Here is a 20047-nt window from a genome sequence, read left to right as displayed (position 1 = left end):
AGGAGGAGGGAGGAGGAGGAGGGAGGAGGAGGAGGAGGAACGAGGAGGGAGGAGGAGGAGGGAGGAGGAGGGAGGAGGAGGGAGGAGGAGGGAGGAGGAGGAACGAGGAGGGAGGAGGAGGGTGGAGGAGGAGGAAGAAGGAGGAGGAGGAAGAGGAAGAAGAAGAAGAGGAGGAGGAAGAGGAAGCAGCAGCAGCAGCAGCAGCAGCAGCAACGGCCTACGTAAGCAAAGCAATCCTTAAAAAGTTAGTCTTGATTTCAAGACTAATGCTAAAGCCACTATAAATCAAGATAATATGGCATTGCATATAGATAGAGAAATAGATCAATGGAGTAACAGTCCAGGAGTGGATTTTTATATATTTAGCCAACCAAAGTGCCAAAGCAGGTCAATGAGGAAAAGAAAGTATTTTCAATAAATGGTGCTGGAACAACTAGCTATCTACATGGAAAAAATATTAACCTTGATTCATACCTCAAACCATACACAAAATTTAATTAAAGGTGGATCATAGACGTAAATGTAGAAGTTAAAACTATAAAGCTTCTACAAAAAGAAAATAAAAGAATATTTTATTAACCTTGGAGTAGGTAGGAACTTCAGATAAGATATAGAAAACAGTAACTATTTTAAAAAGAATAAATGGGCTTTATCAAAATGTAAAAGTTCTCCTCATCAAACGACACCACTAAGAAATGAGACAAGAAGTCGCAGACTTGGAGAAAATCACTGCAATATGTTTAACTGACAAAGGACTTGAATATTACAACCTGACAATTAAAACACAAATGGTGCCACTGAAAAACAGGCGAATGACTTAATAGGCATTTTACAAAGTAAGACCCACAAATGGCCAATGAGCATATGAAAAAGCATTTGGCATTATTAATCATTAGGAAAAGAAAAATTAAAACCATAGAGATTCCATTACAAGCCTATTCAAATGTTTCAAATTAACTAGACTAAAAATGTCAACATTCACAAGGATATGGAGCAAGTGGAACTCTCACCCATGTAAAATGGTCCCTTCAAGAAAAGTTCTGCCAGTTTCTCATGAAGTTAAATGTACACCTACCCTTTAATCCAACAATTCTACTTCTAGGCATTTACAGAAAAGAAATGAAAAAACATAGTGAAAAATATTTGCACTCAAATAAATGTTCATAGTGTCTTTATGCCCGAGAGCCAGCCCCAAACTGGAAGCAATCTAATATCCATCAACAAGAAAACGAGAAAATAATACGATAGCTACACAATGAAAGACTATTCAGCAATAAAAAGAAACAAACTCTTCATATATGTAGCAACACATATGTACCTTTACAAAAGATGCAAAGGAATAGTGCCACATGATTCTATTAAGTTCTAGAAAAGGCAAAATTAATCCATGGTAGAAGATATCAGAACCGAGGAGGGATGACAATGACTGGGAAGTGATACAGGGTAATGTTTCTTGAGTGATGAAAATGTTTTATCTCTTGATAGGTCTGTTTGTAACACAGGAGGTGTCAAAATTCAAGAACTGTATACTTAAGACCTGTGCATTTCATTGAATGTAAGTCACACCTCAATTAAAAAGGAAAAATTAGGAACTTTTTAAGCATGAACATTGAACAATAAATTAATAAATATATAACATTAATGAGTACCCCATAAATTAGTGTTATTAGAAAACCCCATTATGTTTTCTAAGAATTTATAGTAACCATAATCACAATAATAGCTACAAACTTTCTCAACTTTAAATGTCATCACAACTTTAGGAAATAGGTTATATCTTATATTATTATTAAATTTTTTTACATTTTAACATCTCTGAAATAGGGACGTGTCCTACAATTGCTATCAGCCAGGAAGTAGTCAGGAAATTGTCAGAACAATCCAGGTTATAACTGGATTGTTTTCCCAGCTCTGGCTGACCATCTGCAACCACCTGGTGTTTCAATGTGCAAACCATTTTAGGACCATTTGCATCCTGGCTGTTGCCTGAAAATCTTCTGTTGATGTGGATTTGTAAGACTGGAAAAGCACCAGCATTTAAAACTTGAAGAAAGGTGTTAGCAGTTTGGCAAACAATACTACAGAAAACAGTTCATTCTTGGGGGAGAAAAAGTTGCCTCCCAACTTCAATGGTTCAGAGGATGATGATGTGTGGAGAAACATGAACCTCGACAACGTTGAGACCGAATGTGTTTCAGAAGACTCAGACTGAATAGGAAGATGCCTAGGACAACCTTAACCAATTTTGCTTTTTAATGAGTGATATGTGATTTTTCAAAAGCCTAACTACATCTGAAAGAGCTATTTCAGTAAGTACAAGATAAAAATTCTAAACCATAGAAAGCACTGTTACTGTTTAATTGACAATAATTTTTCTTTCTTTGTAATATATAGAACAGTGGTGCTTTTTTTTTTAGATGGAGTTTTGCTCTGTCGCCAGGCTGGAGTGCAGTGGTACAATCTTAGCTCACTGCAACCTCTGCCTCCTGGGTTCAAGTGATTCTCCTGCCTCAGCCTCCCAAGTAAGTGGGACTACAGGCACCTGCCACCACGCCTGGCTAATTTTTTGTATTTTAGTAAGACACGGTTTCACCATGTTGGCCAGGATGGCTTGATCGCCTGACCTTGTGATCCACCCACCTCCACCTCCCAAAGTGCTGGGATTACAGGTGTGAACCACTGCACCCGGCCAGTGCTTTTTATGTTCACTGAAATTCATATTGTTATCTGTTTTTGCAACTGGGAAAACAGAAATCTGGAGAACTAAAATATCTTGCTGAAGATCACAGTGCAGTAAACCATACGGCAAGTTTCTGACTCAAACATCACCCTAGAACCCCTCCTCTTAAACACAAATTATGCTGTTAAGTCAGAAAGAAAAGATCTCTAAAAACATATTGGAAGAGACTACATATACAGAGCAAGTGCCAGTACAAAAGTTTTGCTGGAAATACACCGTCTAATCTGTTGCAACCCATTGCAAGCTCTAGAGACCACTGCCCTTGGTAAAACATAGGCAAGATCATTAAAGTCTGGGCTCTTTCTTTGATCCTGAGGAATAAGGCTTGGGAAAATGCACAGTGATAAAAAAAAAAAAGTGAACATATAAAAAGAGCTGAATGAGTGTGAATTCTCAAAGAGACCGTTCATATCAAAACCCAAGCCATGATAAAATGCTACAATGCCCTTGATTCATATTTTATAAGCATTTTGACCTCAGATCTAAGCCCATGAGGTAGACCTTGCTTGATGCAGACCTTTCTGACTGCTGAAATTGGTCAGGAGCTTAGTGATGAAAATTTGGAAAGTCAATGCTGATACCTGAAGAAAGTACCACCAGAGACCTATGACCTCAATCTTCATAACTCCAACGGGCCCTTTCTAAATGCCATGGGAGGATGTGATGCAGAAGAATATGCCACCTATGGCATCCCAATATACCTGTGCCTGCCTGCTCTTCAACAAGGGAATAAAACCTAGGTACTCTCATAGGGTTTTCAAAGCACTTGTCAACATATTTTATTTTGCAAATAACACAATTTAAATCTCTAAGTGTATGCTGAAGCTAACTTTACCCACTGTGTTCTAACATTACTTATCCTCAGCATCTCTGAATTCAAATAACAGCCAGGTGTAGTGGCTCCTACCTGTAATCTCAGCACTTTGGGAAGCCAAGATGGGAAGACTGTTTGAGGAGTTGGAGACCAACCTGGGCAACATAGCAAGACCCCCATCTCTACCAAAAAAAAAAAAAAAAAAAAAAAACTAAAAAATTAGCCAGGCATGGTGGTATGTACCTGTAGTCCTAGCTACTTGAGAGGCTGAGGTAAGAAGATCACTTGAGCCCAGGAGTTTGAGGTGGCAATAAGTCATGATTACATGACTGCACTCTGGCCTGGGTGACAGAGCAAGATCCCATCCCTTTTAAAAAAAAAAAAACTACCCTCTGTACTTCATAGTACCTGGGGCATTTTGATTAGTTCTTCTTTCATCTGAGGTCACTATTTGAGAGTCCAGTTTTAGAGATTACAGTGCTCTCATTACATGGATTGTCTCATTCAATCTTCCCAACAATCCAGGAAGGGGAGCCTCCTAATGATTGTCCTTGATTCCCGGTTAAAAAACCCAGACCCAGAGATGACCTTGTGAAGGTCACAAAGTTTCAGAGTTCTAAGATCCCATGAGAGGTTGCTGAACTTGAATTTCGTTCTTCTGATCTCATATCAATAAGTGACTTAGTCAATACCTGGGCAGAAATCATCACTGAAGTGAGAGAGCACATGGGGGGATGAATCCTGTGCCCACTTGGGCCCTCTCACCTGCCCCGTCCTCAGGCCTCTCACCTGGGGTACCCCTCACACACATGGCACTTGTCTGGACCCACAGACATTTCAGTTTGTAACCATCCTCCTAAGATTATCTGCTTTCACCTATCCACATCTGAACTATATTTCTTTAGTGGAAAAAAGAAATAAAGCCAGTGCTGAAAATAATCAAACTTCAGAAATAGTAGAGAGCTGCATAATTTGTCTTGCATGACACCAGATCTTTCAAGGAACTGCAAGCTTAAGTGCACAGTTCAGCAAGATCAAGATCCACCCTTGTTTTTAGAGGCTTATCTTGGCGAGGTCAAGGATATCCGCTGTAAGCTTGGGCTGGCTGACCGGAAGGCAACGGAGGCAGCCAATAAGCCCCAGTCAACTGCTCCCCTCCCACCCCTCCTCTCCCTGGACATCCCTTCAGCTAGAATTTGCCATTTTCTGTCAGGGTCATGTATTTCTTCAGGTCCCATGACTTCCTGAGACAGCCAAAAGCATTTCCTGTGAGCAGAGCCCCATTGCTGGCTTTGCACATCGAACATTTCAGACGGCCATATATTTCATAGAATACGAGGGGAAGATAACACTGACACACAGAACTTTCCAACAGCTTGAGAAAATGTGGTGCCTGGTGACAGACTGAATACACAACCGGACAGCAGCCAGGCCACATCAAAAGATGGAACTCTGATCCACAATGTGCAGCAGGCTTCCCAGAAAACCAATCCCCCTACCTACAAAAAACAACCCCAGAAGCCGGCCTGCTCTAAGTCAGATCTCCTGGAAGCCAAATTGCTATCTCTAGTAACTATCCAGGAAGCTAAATAATAACTTCTGTAACAATTGGCCCAAAATGTTCAGGACTGGATTAATAACTGATGCTTCCCTTATTTTTGTCCCTGATCCCAACTTAAGACCCACCAGAGAAAGCCAAATATGCTCCCCTAATCAAACACACAGGATGTTCGCTTCTAGTGAGCCGCCTCCAGCTTCCCCGCATCAATAACCTCCAATCAGGGCACACTGGAAGCCTTCTCCTTTTTCCACTATAAAGCTTTCCCACTCCTCTGCCCACCTTTGAGTCTCTGCTAAATGATGGTGTCTGACTCCCTTGCTGAAGCAAGCTCTGAATAATAGCATTTGCTTATTCTCATTGGGTAGGTCTTCATTTCTCTTCACACTGGATAGGCATCATCTTTGAAAACATTTTGATTGGGTCTCGTCTCCCTCCTCCAGCCATCGATCTAAACATAGACTTTTTTAGAAAGAAGGAAAACAGTAAAGAAAGGAAGCAACTGAGTTGACATTCCCAGTCACTGTCTGTACCCTGAATTTTGTTTTTCTGCCATATGTCAAGTGGCCTCTCCTAGACCATCGTCACTGCTTCTCCTGCTTCCCTGAAGCTGCAGACACAGCAGCGCTCAGCCTTGAGCACCCACCCACCCCAGTACAGGGCCAGCCCCTGCTGTTCTGAATCAGTGCAGTGACCACTCAGAACACAGTGCCCATGCCTCTGTGACCTGAACTGCTCTTTCCAGTTCCATACAGTGTTAAGCAACCACTTAAGAATTTTTTAATCATTCAATAATTTTCTTGGTATATAATTAAAAAGGGATTTTAATACAATCTATTTTGTTTTAGGTTGTATCATTATGGGTTATTTTACAAAGTTACCTTTAAATACAATTATAAATAACATTAATAACAAATAAGCAAAATTCTTACTTTTCCTTGTTTGACAACTGACATGGTCAATTTAATTTCCCTTAAATTAATTATGCAAGAAAAGGATATTTTCTCAAATAAATTTAAACTGATATGTATTTACTGGTCAGGTGCCAAATATTCATTCAGAAGAAGATGGAAATTTAAATACTTGTTTCTAAATTTCAGGAGAAAACTACTTTCATTACCTGATGTATGACAATCATCTATTTTGTGTTTATCTATAAAATCTAGTTTATTTGTAAAATGTTCTTATTTTCCCCCAAAATCATCAGTTATGAGGGAAGATTTCAGGCTGCCATTTAAATACAATTGTGTGCAATGGATGCATTTCAAGTATAGATACTTTTTATTCTCTATAAATGACATGCCAAATTGGATAGAACCATCCTTTTTTAAAAAAAAAATGGCTTTTGGAGTATCAGAAACATCCTCATAAGTTATTTTAAAATAATTATTTGAGCTGTTTGCTCCTTGGAAACAGATAACAAGAGGGCAGGTGAGTTAAAAAAAAATATCCAAACTGAGGTGAGACCCAAAGATGGCCAATCTAATAACCAGGCAGAGGTCTGCCCGTCCTGGGAAGATTCCATCAATCACCAGCCTCCCTCATTGGCCAGAGGAGCCCACTTGTTGGGCTGCCAACTGGTTCCTATAAATTCTGAGGCAATTAGAATTATGGGGTGACTATAACGGGAATGACACAGCTGCCCAGGCATTAGAAGAACTCCACATCCAATGGCTCAAGCCAGTGACAAGAGATAAAAACGTAGAGGCATCTCCCCTGCCTAACAGAATGGGCTACCTGCTTCTCCATTACTTCCTTTAAACAGACCATTTACATATTTGCCTGAAAACTTACAGTGACCCAGACCCTATTCCTATATACACTGCCAGTTGCCATGTGCCTTGTTCCACTCTCTCTGCATGATGCTTCATTCCTGTCTCAAGTGGCCCAGAGACACTGCCCTCCTGACTCTCTGTGCACTCCCTGCCCAAGATCGGTAAATTACACTCTCTGAATTTGTTTCCAACTATGGTGTATATTGGACTTGCACCTTCCATCTGAAGAACCAGTGGCTGCCCCAGGCCAGGTTTTACCTGGGATGCCCAAGAGAGCGCAAGGTTGGGCTCCCAGAGCTAGAGCAATAGGCAGGCGGGCATAAAGTGAACACAGGATAGGCAAGAGCCACAAAGGCATATAAACAAGTTTCCCAGGCGAGGGTCCCCTGGTCACAGGTCAGACAACTAGGCATTGGGCCATCTACTAGGTAAAAGAAGCATCCTATGAAAGGCACGCAGTCAATACCGTGTCCATCTCCCCTTCATTTCTCCTTAGGGCAGGCTGCTGGCTTCTCCAAGATTGTAACCTCAGTTTAGCTGGGGGCTCTCGGAACAGACAGCTAGATGAAATAAACAAGGAAGCCTCTCAGCCTCAGGCACATCTTCTAGGACAAGGAGAAGGCCAGGGCAGAGTAAGATCAGAGAGGTGCCACAAGATGTGCTTCCAGGCCAAGGCCAGCTTGCAGTCGCAGCTACTCACCCACGGGGCACACTGGGCCTGGAGCTTCACATGGGTGTGCAAAGATGTGACTCAAGAGTCCATCTGCCAGAAGTGAACAGGGCAGGCCAGCTCTCCTCTCACTGGTACAGTGGTTCTAGCCCTCGCAGAACATTAAAACCACCTGGAAGCTGTTTTTGAAGGTTCCCATATCCGAGAACAATCCCTAGAGATTCTGACCAAAGGAACTTGGTGCTACCTGGGTACCAGTATTTTTTAATTTCCCCTGATGATCCTAACATACAGTCTGAGTGAAAAACACAAGTTTGAAGGCTATGTGAATTTAGAGCTTCTCTGAAACATACAGGGAATAATACCGGGGGCATGCCTTGGAAGTCTTTCTGTCAGGAATAGAAAGAAAAAAGAAGTATAAAGACGGCCAACGTCCATACTACCATTTTAAAATGATTCCAGCAAGCATATTATTAAAGGCAGGGTTGCCTCTGGCATCTGGAAGCAGCTTGGGTGCCCTGGATATAATTCACTTTTAAAAGTTTTTTCACAGCTTTATAGACTACTTAAGACTGGCCTTCATCTTGTGCCAAAATAGCAGGGCTGTGTTTGTTTAGCTTCAGGATTTTCAGGTCCGACTGATTTTAAAAGGTGAGTGAGAAGCCTGCCAACACACAGTGAGGCTGTCACCCAGGAGGCGGCTGCTGCTGCTGCTGGCATCTGGCATCCAGAAGCTGGAACATCCACCAGCTCCAATCACCTGACAGAGGATGGATCCGATGAGAAGGACCAGGGCTTAAAACCAGACGTACCCACTGGAGTCAGGGCAGGTAACGAAAACACAGACAAGTGAAGGAGGTACGAAAACAACAGATTCTAGGGATCAGCAACCAATCAATGACGGTCCATTTTTTGAAAAACAAATATTTCTATTGACTGTCTTTTGAGTGCCCAGGCATTAAACAAAGTGGAAGAAAAAAGTGCAGGGTGGCTCAACAGATGGACCAGATCAACAATGAGGGGTAATTCAAGCAGGACAAGGCTGGAGCTGGAAGTGCGTGCAGGATGCCAGTATCAGAGCAGCCAGGCATCAGAGAGCCAGCCTTGTCCACTAGCCGGGCTTCAGGGGCTGAGCCTTTGTCCCAGGGCAAGGGAATGGCCAGAGCATGGCTGGCCCCATTCCAGATGAGGACTGCAATACTAGTCAGGTCAAAGAGCACCGATAGCGGTGGGGCCCAATACAGGACTGTGTCTCAGAACGGTGCAGACCCAGAGTCCAACAGGCAGGAAGGATACTTGTTGCTAAGTCTTAGACATGGGTACTAGAAGATGGTTGAGGGGCCCCAGCAGTGGGAGGGCAGGCATGGTGGAAGCAGACTCAAGACACCAACTTTCATGACTACAGGTCCATGGTTTGTAAAGTCCCAGCACCATTCTAGAGCAGGAAACAGACCCAGGCTTCTGATGGGGATGGGCAGTAGCCACAGAGCAGGAGGTAGCTGCACCCACCACACACTTGCTGTAGTGCCACACTCTCAGCCCTAGAGGGCACCGACGCTTTCCCTTCACTCTCCCCCAGGCCCAGGGCCAGAGCCATCAAGTCCTGGATAGAGGGCGAGAGCTTTCAGCAAGAGCAGCACAGAGGTTAAGGAGCTTTTCTTTTTTGAGACCTTTGCTCTTACTTCCTTTCCAGGCAGCCAGTTCAACAAGGTGGGTCTAGGGCTGCATCCGAGGAGAAGAAGCTTTCACCCTTGAACCCAGCAGGAACTCGGTTTGGCCCAGGGCAAACCTGCAGTGGGCAGTTAGGTCTGACCTGCTCTGGGCCTCAGGAAGACTATCCTCTCCTTGGCTTCTCTTTCTGCACTGGATCCAGCCAAGACACTGATCAGACTTCCAGGGCTCAGGTTAATAATATGTGGCCCAGCTCTGGGAGAGAACCCAGCAGGTCTCCCCAGCTTTTGAACTCAGAGCTGAAAACCAAACACAAAACTGAGTCCTCCCCATTGACAAGTGGCCTGGCCTAGTTGACCAAGCAGGAGACTACAGAGGCACCGAGGCCAAAGCTGCCTTGTAATAAAAGGTGTGGATGCCACCACTGCCCTTTTACTACAGGTACACTGGCCAGGAACTTGTGGCACTGAGTGAGAGTGAGTCAGATCACCTCCTGGCTGAGTCTCCCCCAACTCAGATGCATGGCTAACAATCACTAGCTAAGCACGTATTCACTCTGTGGAAAGAGACATCACATATATTTATTATCTCATGTATTAATATACTGATGTACCACAGTATTCTGATTCATAACCTTACTTCTTACAACAACCTCACATGATAGGCAATATTATTATTAGCTCCATTTTATAGGTGAGGAAACAAGACCTGAGAAGGTTAAATAACTTGCCCAAGATCATTTAGCCAAGTCATGAAAATGCTGCACTTGAATACACACTTCTCAGATTTCAAAGCCCAAGTTTCTCTCTACTCACTGTATGGCCCCTACACTCAAAAACCGAGAACTCCGTCTGCCCTAGTGAGTGTCTTATTCTAAGTCAGTATGCATAGAGCTCAGGGCTGTACCTTCCTTCTCTAGTGACATGGTTTGGATCTGTGTCCCCATCAAATCTCATGTTGAAATATAATCCTCAGTGCTGGAGGTGGGGCCTGGTAGAAGGTGACTGGATCATGGGGGCGGTTTCTCACTAATGATTTAACACCATCCCTCCTGGTGCTATTGTTGTGATAGTGAGTCATCACAAGGTATGGTTATTGAAAAGTGTGTGGCACCCCTCTTCCTGCTCTGGCCATGTGAAGTGCTGGCCTCCCCTTCCCCTTCTGCCATGATTGTAAGTTTCCTGCGGCCTCTCTAGAAGCCGAACAGATGCCATCATGCTTCCTGTACAATCTGCAGAATCATGAGCCAATTAAACCTCCTTTCTTTATAGATTACCCAGTCTCAGGTATTTCTTTATAGCAGTGTAAGAACCTACTGATACATCTAGGAAGGACAGCAACAACAGAATCAATCCACTTTTGCTATCTGCTTTAAACCAAACTATTCTCTGCTGAACAGGAAAACTGAAGCAGAAATAGAGAATGGAAGGAAAGAGACAATTAAAACACAGTCAAGGTGTGTACAGGTCAGTGAAAAAGGAGAGAAACGATGGGCTTTCTAAGTTACTTTTCTTAATGTGTATTACACCACACTCAATTGGATATATTAGTATCAACAGGGCTCTTCCAAAAATCAATAATTACCTATCTGTAGTAGATTTCCTATACGAGCCTTCTTTTCTTCCTTTTTTCATTTCTAAAATCCTAGTTAATTCCATGATTCCCAGTCCCAAGGTGTTATCACATCCATCCCTCTGTGTACAACATGGCCAGCTTACACTTCCTAAAGTCTGGTTTTAGTCATGTTACTACTCCTCTAAAACACTGTAATGGCTCCCTATTGCTCTTATCCTTAGCTTACAATTCAGAGCTCTGTGTATCCTGGTCCTAACCAACTTTGAAGAGCTACCACAATACTGATCTTAAACCTGGGTCAATCTAGACACTCTTCCTCCTGAAGAAACAGTTGTGCTTTTCCTCCACATTCAGCCCAGGCATATCTAGTTCCGCTCCACTGTGGCCAATGGCAGAACACAGCTATCAAAAAAGAAGATTCACTGAGCCAGGAGCTCATGCATATAATCCCAGTGACTCCAGAGGCTAAGGTGGAAGGATGGCTTGAGCCCAGGAATTCAAGGCTGCAGTGAGCTATGATGTCACCTCCGCACTCAGGGCTGGGTGGAGTGAGACCTTGTCTCAAAAAGAAAAAAAAAAAAGGAGGGAGGATCTTGTTCTGTTCTTTACTGCATCCTCAGTACCTAGAACTAGACCTGTCACTTTGTTGATGCTGAATGATATTTTTCTGTTGAGTAAATAAATGGAACAGGCCATTTCCTCTAACTGAAAAGTTCTCTGTCCAGGTCTTTAGTTCTCAAAATCTTTCTGTCTCAGTAGGCGCTGTGGCACTTCTTAGAGCATGGCACTGAAACTCTTTGACACACCACTCATTGAGACTTGTCATGATGGCCCTTCCCCTTGAATCAGGGCACCAGGACTGCTGGACCAATAAAACACAATGGAAGTAACACTGCAATAGTTATAAAAATATGCCCACTGAATTCTTTAATACTCCTCCCTTGAGGTTAAACCTGGTTCCTTCCCCTTGCCTGTGGGCTGAACTTAGTAACTTGCTTCTAGTCACTAAACAGAAGTGATGCTGTGCGACTTTGGAGGCTAAGTCCTAACAAGGCACTGTGGCTTCTGTCTTATTTGCTCTCGCTCCCTCAGATCACTGGCTCTGAGGAAATCAGCTGCTATATTGTAAGAGGTCCTATGGCACAGCTCATGTGGCAAGGAAATGAAGCCGTCTGTTAACAACACATGCATGAGCTTGGAAGCAGATCTTTCAGCCCCAGCCAAGCCTTTAGATGACTGCATCTCCAAAGTGTGTCTTAACAGCAAACTTATGAGACCCTGAGTCAGAGCCACCCGGCTAAGTCACTCTGGACCCCTGTCTCTCAGAGACTATGACAGATAAAGATTTTTTTGTTTCAAGCTATGAAGTTTGGGGAGCCACTTATTACACATTAATAGAGATGCATGCCAGTTTCTAAATTCAGACCTTAAGAAATAAGAAATTTCCATTTCCTTCCTCTTGGGACACTCGCTCTTGGAACCTAGCAGCCATGTTGTAAGGAAGCCAAGCTGCCTATAGCGAGGCCCACATAGAGAGCACTCAACAGCCAGACCATATGTATACACCATCTTGGATGTGGATTCTCCCACCCCAGTTGAGCCACCCCAGCTGTCCCTGCCAAGCCCTGCCCAAATTGTATTTTCAAGGGCAAAATTAATAACTGGTAATATTTTAAGTCACTACATCCTGAGGTGGTTTATTATGCAGCAGTAGATAATGAAAACAGATTTTGGTATCTGGATATGGGGTCCTGTTGTAACAAAACCCTAAAATATGAGGCATTGGTTTGGGACTTGGTAGTAGGAAGAAGCCTCATAGGCCTCAGTGAAGGCTAAAAAAAAGTAAGAAAAATATATTAGAAGCTAGAAAAAAAGAGATCCTTGTAGTGGTAAAATGTCAGTTATCAACTGAGGCAATATAAAAAAGGGTCCCTCATTGTAGTACTTAGATATCCGAGGAGATTTCCAAGCAGAATACAGAAAGGCCCACTGACTTCTTGCCACTGTCTGTGATGAAATGCAAAATAAGGGAGATGAATTAAAGAATAAACTGCTAAATGTAAAGGAGGTAGATCTGGCCAGGTTTGAAAATGAAAACTAATTTCTTATTCCTGCTCTCTGTAAATCGCAAATAATTCTCAAATTAAGAAAGGGCCTCAGGCCATAGATCAAATTCAGGATGAATGTATTAGTCCTTTCTCACACTGCAATAACAATACCACCTGAGATTGGCTAATTTATAAACAAAACAGGTTTAGTTGACTCACAGTTCCACATGGCTAGGGAGGCCTCAGGAAACTTACAATCATGATGGAAGGCAAGGGGAAAGCAAGGCACCTTCTTCACAAGGTGGCAGGAAGAATGAATGCAGAAAGAACTACCAAACACTTGTTAAACCATCGGCTCTCATGAGAACTCACTCCCTATCATGCGAACAGAATGGGGAGATCCACCCTCACGACCCAGTCATCTCCCACCAGGTCCTTCCCTTGAACATGGGGATTTCAATTTCAGATGAGATTTGGGTGAAGACACAGACCCAAACCCTATCAACTGGTCTATAAATCTCAGAGAGCAAATCATAGACACCTGAAGACAGACAAAAGACCCCCCCTAAGAATCTTAAGGACCCCCTTAGGATCCTCTCCATTCAATAGGGCTGTTAAGACTCTTACCTAATGGAGTGAGGGTTTGCCCATTCTGAAGATATTGAAATAGGAGGAAACAGAAATAGCATTACATGCAGGAGTTGCAAAAAAACATTGACTACCTCATCACTAGTATCACCCATGGGGACAGCCCACTGACTGAAAGGCCCGTCCACCAACGAGCATACACAGTAATCAGAAAATAGTGAAGTCAAAAGGTCAGTTACCAGGAGGATTAATTCAGGTCATCCTTCAGCAGATCAAACTTCACCAATTTTCTCAACTGACCAAAGAGCTAAAACGGGAAACCTACCCCATATGCAGTATGCCATCTTACGAATTTTCCCTGGAGTCTGAAGAGAGATTGTTCACATTGGAGTGAGGCCATCTCTGCTGCCTAAATTATACATTTCTTCCCTTGGGCTTAATACAGACTCATCCACCTGTATTCCTGGGAAAGATATATTGATTAAGAAAGGCAAAAACCCTCACTCAGAAGCAAGACTGTGTTCAATCTTTTTTTTTTTCTCTTAGCAAATGGGGCCATAATTTCAAGTAAATGGCACATGAAGCTGTTAAGAGCCAAGCCCCACATGCACACTGCCATGTTCTACTGGTTGTAAATAATACGCATGACTGCACCAGGGACCAAATTGCTCGTTAGCTGCCAACATTAGTTGTTTAATGATCTGAGGAGCAGAAGCTGCCAATTACTATATTCCTTCTTAAAATACCATTTAAAACCCATACATGTAATTATTATACCTTTTCGTTAAATTTTTATGATTCCTTTGAAGCTGATGAGCTGTAGGTTCATTCAACCTATATAAGACTCAGAGAACTTTTTGAAGCCGTCATTACATAACTGGGTTAAAAATCCATATATAACACACCAAGAGGGGGCCTGGACTTTAGCCCCAGATCTGCCACTGCTTAGCTAACTGAGTGACCGTAACCAAACGACACATCCTGTGGCCTCAACCTCCCCACCTATTCATTGGGATCACGGTCCCTCTCCCACCTACCTAATATAGCAATTGTGAAAATAAAATAACAAATACAGAAGAGTGTTTGAAAGCACTATCAAATGACAGGGTAAGATACTGTTTTAAGAGACTCTTGTTTTCAAGCTACTAATTAATGGAAAAATCGATTCCTTAATAACTGCCAGAGCAAAAGGGAACATAATCCTTTGAGGATTCTCCAAGTTTCTATGACTAAATTTTTCAACTGAGAACATCAATTTTTTTCATGCTACCATCTTTCCCACTATAGGAAGGGCGTGATCACACCTAATAATCCTCATTCAGCATTTACAGATACACAATGCTATATACACATCTGCTAGAACCATATGGCACACAGAGTACATTTAGTCTCTAAACTCTTCAAGAAACAGGAGCCAGAAGTCTCAAACATGGTACACACATCAACAACTTGTGCTATATTATGTGTGCATAAGTGAAGCTCCCCAGCAAATCTTTCAGATGTCTGAGAATAACATGATAACAATGGAATGTTCATCAAGGACAAAACACAACGTGCTGGCTGGCCGTCATTATTTTAGTTGGACAGCCTCAACGTCTCCTACACTGCCAGTTACCTGATATGGCATGCATTTTGGCTTCAAGCAAGGCTGGTAGTTGGGTTTCAATATCGTTAACTTTCTTTCTCAGGGTGCTGCAGAATTTCTCACTCATACACACCTAGGGGGAGAGAAATGGCCAGGAATCATTATTTATTCAGCTAAAAATCAGAAGGCACTGCAACAGCCAGGTCAGAGATTTCTGGGTTTATAAGTCCTTAAGAGAGGTGATGAAGAGTGATTGGAGGGTAATGCTCAAAAAGCAAGCAATGGAAAAAGAAAAACAAAGAAGAGAGGGAGGGAAGAAGGGAAGAAGGGAGGAAGGGAGGGAGGAAGGGAGGGAGGAAGGGAGGGAAAAAAGAAAGAAAGGGAGGGAGGATGGGAAAGGAAAGAAGGGAGAGAGGGAGAGAGGGAAGAAGGGAGAGAAGAAGGGAGAAGGAAGAGAGAGAGAAGGGAAGGAAGGGAGAGAGGGAGGGAAAGGAGGGAAGAAGGGAGGAAGGGAAGAAGGAAGGGAGGAGAGAATGGAGGAAAAAGAAGGAAAATAAAGTGAGTAATGGTGTATTCCAACCATATGCCCATTGCCCCATACCCAATTACAAAACTGATATGAGCTAACCCAACAGAGAGCAACCACAAGCTAAAATAACTGCATCACTTCTGCCTCCTGCCTTCTGCAGGCCTTTGCCGAATCCTCCCGTCTGCATCACTTTGGGAGTCCCAGGTGGTTTCGCTCACTCACGCCTTTTGGGGCTCTCTGCTCAGCCGCTGCCTGGGAGGAAAGGCCTTGCTGATGACCCACCCAAAATAGCAGCCTCCCCTGGTCCTCCCTCCCCTTGATGTTTTCCACAGCTTCCTCTCACATGACACACCATGTGCTTCTAGTCCTTTGTTTCCACATTGTCTCTGCTGGGATGCGAGCTCTATGTGAACAGGGACTTTGCTCTGTGCCTGGCACACAGTATGCAGTGAATAAAGATATGGCCATTGAGATGAAGGTCAGAGCTGCAAGCTCGGTTTAATTACTAGTATTAGTAGACACTGTTTAGAGAAACTTTGAAGGCAGATAGATACTTGCTGGCAAGTCAGATTTGACAAATAAACAAGTTACTCTCATTGAGGTTTGAGAGTTTTATCATGTATTTTCCCATGATACTCCAAATACATCCTACATTTTTTTTTTCCATTGGTTCTTCAAAAATAGCAAAAAAAAAAAAAAAAAAAAAAAACCTTAATTTCTTTTTCCAAATGTCTTTAGGTTATCTTTTATTTTGTTGGAGGCTAAAACATCACATTTGTTTTTCTCATTTTGAAGGCTAAAACCTCATATGCCAATGTTATCTAGACTCGGATTAATGAGCTACCTAGAAAAATTGAATTTCCCATAAGAATCTAGGGTTTGTTGGACACTACCAACCTTAAATGTTTTCTTATATCAGTCTGCTGAATTGAGATTATTTTTAGAGTCAAAGCAGACCTCACCCATCCTGCCTAAAATACTCCACTATTTCTCTCATGGACTTCCATATGTTCTATTCAGTGACTGTAACTTTCCAACATCTTCTTTATAAAAATCGTTCTCTGGATGAAGACGACAGTTTGGTAGCCTCTAAACCAAAGCCTGCCCTGGTGGTATTGGGCAGCCACATGTCCAAAGTAATTAATTCCGGGACCCTTTGAGCAGTCTTGAGACTTTTCAGGATGTCAGAACCAGAGTTAAAAGGCAGATATCCCTTCCCCCAGCACCAGGTCTTAGGTTGGCTCAAATCCAGAAGACCAGCACATCCCATCCGATCCATTTAATAATGTCATCTGAGGTCTGAGGACATTTCCATTAACTTTGTAACACCAGCCATAATACTTATGTCTCAGTCAATCTATGTCCAATATTTCTGATTTTAGTGAACAGTATCTGTTCATCATAATTGGGTCAGTTTCTCCTTTGTTGAGCAAATCTATCCTTCAAGCTGTCATTATTAATACAAAACAACCTTTCTGAATCTTCTTATTAAATTGCAATGTTCATTCTTTCAGGCTCTGCTGGATGTAATCTAATATCTACTAATCTCCAGATATTCCATTTATTTCCAACTGTTTCTTCTATCTCATTTATCCCTTAATTACCTTTGGTTTGGGTAACCCATAAGAGTTGAAAAAATATAATGAGTGCAAGGAAGGTTTCATTTCTTTCTGGGACAGGAATCTAAAGAATATCAGGGGTGTGTGTATGTATGTGTGTGTGTGTAACACACTAGAGAAAGAAAGCTATGTCAAGCTGAGACCTTTACCCCATGGTCACTGGTCAATCTAGTTTAAAGTAAAGGAAAAGGTGTTTTGTGTCACTGGATAGTTTTGTTTTAATGCTTTGTGGACTAATATAGCCCCCTACCCACAACACACACACACACACACACACACACACACATTCATGACTGTGCACACATACCTGTCCACCTATCCACACACACATACACATCCCCAGAAAAATCTGTGTATCCTTTTTATTTATAAATAAAATTAGATCCCAAGGAACTCATTATTAAATGGGGCTTTTATACTTATATTTTAAAATCAAAGATATGAGTTCCTTAATTTTATGGAAAAGTAAAGTAATTATAAAGTTTTATAAATGTAGTAGAGAAGGTATGTGCAATGGTCAGGAATGTTTTTATCCTCCCAGAATCATCTGTTGAAATTCTAACTCCCAAGGTGATGGCATTAGGAGGTGGGGGATTTGAGAGGTGATCAGGTCATGAAAATAGAGCCCCCATGAAGGGGATTAGTACCCTTATAAAGAAGCTCCAGAGGCCAGGTGCAGTGACTTACACCTATAATTCCAGCACTTTGGGAAGCTGAAGCAGGTGGATCACAAGGTCAAGAGAGCGAGACCATCCTGGCCAACATGGTGAAACCCCGACTCTACTAAAAATATAAAAATTAGCTGGGCGTGGTGGTGTGTGCCTGTAGTCTCAGCTACTCTGGAGGCTGAGGCAAGAGAATCACGTGGACCTGGGAGGCGGAGATTGCAGTGAGCAGATATAGTGCCACTGCACTCCAGCCTGGTGACGGAGTGAAACTCCATCTCAAAAATAAAAAGAAGCCCCAGAAACCCCACTTTGCCCTCTTCTTCCATCCAGAAATACAACAAGAAGTCAATGATCTACAGCCTGGAAGAGGGCCTCTCACCAGAACTTAGCCATGCTAGTACCCTAATCTCAGACTTCCAGACTTCAAAGTGATGAGAATTAAATTTCTGTTGTTTATAAGCTACCCCATCTTTGGTACTTGGTTATAGCAACTTAAATAGAGTAAGACTGTATGCAAACAAAGCAAACCATTTTTGATATTTGGGAAAATCTAAGATCTTTAACACTAGTTGGAAATTATCAACAAATCCTCATGTTGGGCGCATATCAGTATATGTGTGTATCCACAATATACAGTGTCATAAACACACACATACAATCACCATCTCATTATATAATAGGCACACCCCATCTCATTATATAATAGGCACACCTGTATCCTCAATGTTGGTGTACAGATGGATTCATATTACACATACAGTATGTTCTGAAGATAATCAATAAACTCAGACCCAAGACAGTCTTCCCACCTCTTAATTCTTTATAGAAATCAGAAAGCACCTGATAAACAGTAGAAAATGTAGGAGCGGCCACGTGCGGTGGCTCATGCCTGTAATCCCAATTTTGACAGACTGAGACAGGAGGATCACTTGAGCTCAGAAGTTCAAGACCAGCCTGGGCAACAAAGCAAGGCCTGGTCTCTACTAAAAATCAAAAAAAGTTTAGCTGGGCATGGTAGCATATGTCTGTAGTCCCAGCTACTTGGGAGGCTGAGGCAGGAGGATTACCTGAGCCCAGGAGATCAAGGGTGCAATCAGCTGTGATCACGCCATTACACTCCAGCCTGGGTGACACAGCCTTTGGGTGAGCAGAGCAGAATTCAAGAATTTCTGGGTCCCTGGCTTCAATGGTGTCTTATGGGTACCATTTGTTCCTAACAGGAAGGTCTCTTCATATGCAAGTTATAATTATTCATCAAACCTGTGGCTCTGTGACTTTTAGCAAAATTATTTGGTGTTTTCATAAATAAATTAGATACAGAAATGGAGAAAATGCACAGAGTAACTCTAGACATTTTTGCCAAGAACACATCCCTGATTTCAGCTTAGCTGCAGTGATCTCTTGGCATGTTTACTGATCTAGGGTCCAAGACTTTTTTTCCCTGGGCACAGAGACTGGAAGAGAGTCCCTCCAGGCCAGCAGACTCTCAGCTGCGTTGCTCTCTGCTCAGCAAGGTGTCCTTTTTACATTTTGACCATCGTACAACCATCCCTACTGCAAATAATGAATGATTCATACCAGTTCTCTGCTACAACATTTAGTCATAATTCACAGAGAAATTGATCCTGTTTCTCAGTCTGCCAATAACTCAGCCGGGTATAAATACATAGGGAAGGGCTTTTGTTTTGTAAACTGTGGTTATCCTAAGTAATGAGGACATTGACTGTTTAATTTAATTAACTGTGCTCTCAGGGAATAATGAAGAAGTATTCTGTCTGTACACAAACCAAAGTCTTGCTATGGCAATATAAACGATGGATAAAGTAGGCAAAATGATTGTCAAGCCAACTGAGAAGCTTTAAAGAACCAAAAAAAAACCCGTCACCGACTATTTCATTTGTGAGGAAACTAGACATTGCCCTCCTGGGAAGAAAAGTAATTAATTTCTCAAATTACTACCATCTTGAAAGCATTTTTTTTTCCCACATTGGAAAGCAATGGTGCAATCTTGGCTCACTGCAACCACCACCACCCAGGTTAAAGCGATTCTCCCACCTCAACCTCCCAAGTAGCTGGGATTACAGGCACCTGCCACCACACCCAGCTAATTTTTGTATTTTTAGGAGAGACAGGGTTTCGTCATGTTGGTCAAGCTGTTCTCAAACTCCTGACCTCAGGTGATCTGCCCCCTTCAGCCTCCCAAAGTG

At 42.4% G+C, this 20047-nt stretch overlaps 1 protein-coding gene across 1 annotated transcript in view; it reads right to left on the bottom strand.

The window, feature by feature from the left end:
* Window positions 1-20047, bottom strand: part of DISC1 (DISC1 scaffold protein) — a 365698-nt gene that overhangs the window by 195810 nt on the left and 149841 nt on the right. Inside the window, exon 8 of the mRNA XM_064383602.1 lies at window positions 15055-15157. Coding sequence (XP_064239672.1) covers window positions 15055-15157 — 103 coding nt within the window. The remainder of the gene's footprint in view (window positions 1-15054; window positions 15158-20047) is intronic.

Source organism: Aotus nancymaae, unplaced genomic scaffold, assembly GCF_030222135.1.
Source record: "Aotus nancymaae isolate 86718 unplaced genomic scaffold, 86718_ANA_hifiasm-v0.15.2.pri h1tg000032l_0, whole genome shotgun sequence".
Classification (NCBI taxonomy): domain Eukaryota; kingdom Metazoa; phylum Chordata; class Mammalia; order Primates; family Aotidae; genus Aotus; species Aotus nancymaae.
This window is presented reverse-complemented; position numbering and strand designations above follow the sequence as displayed.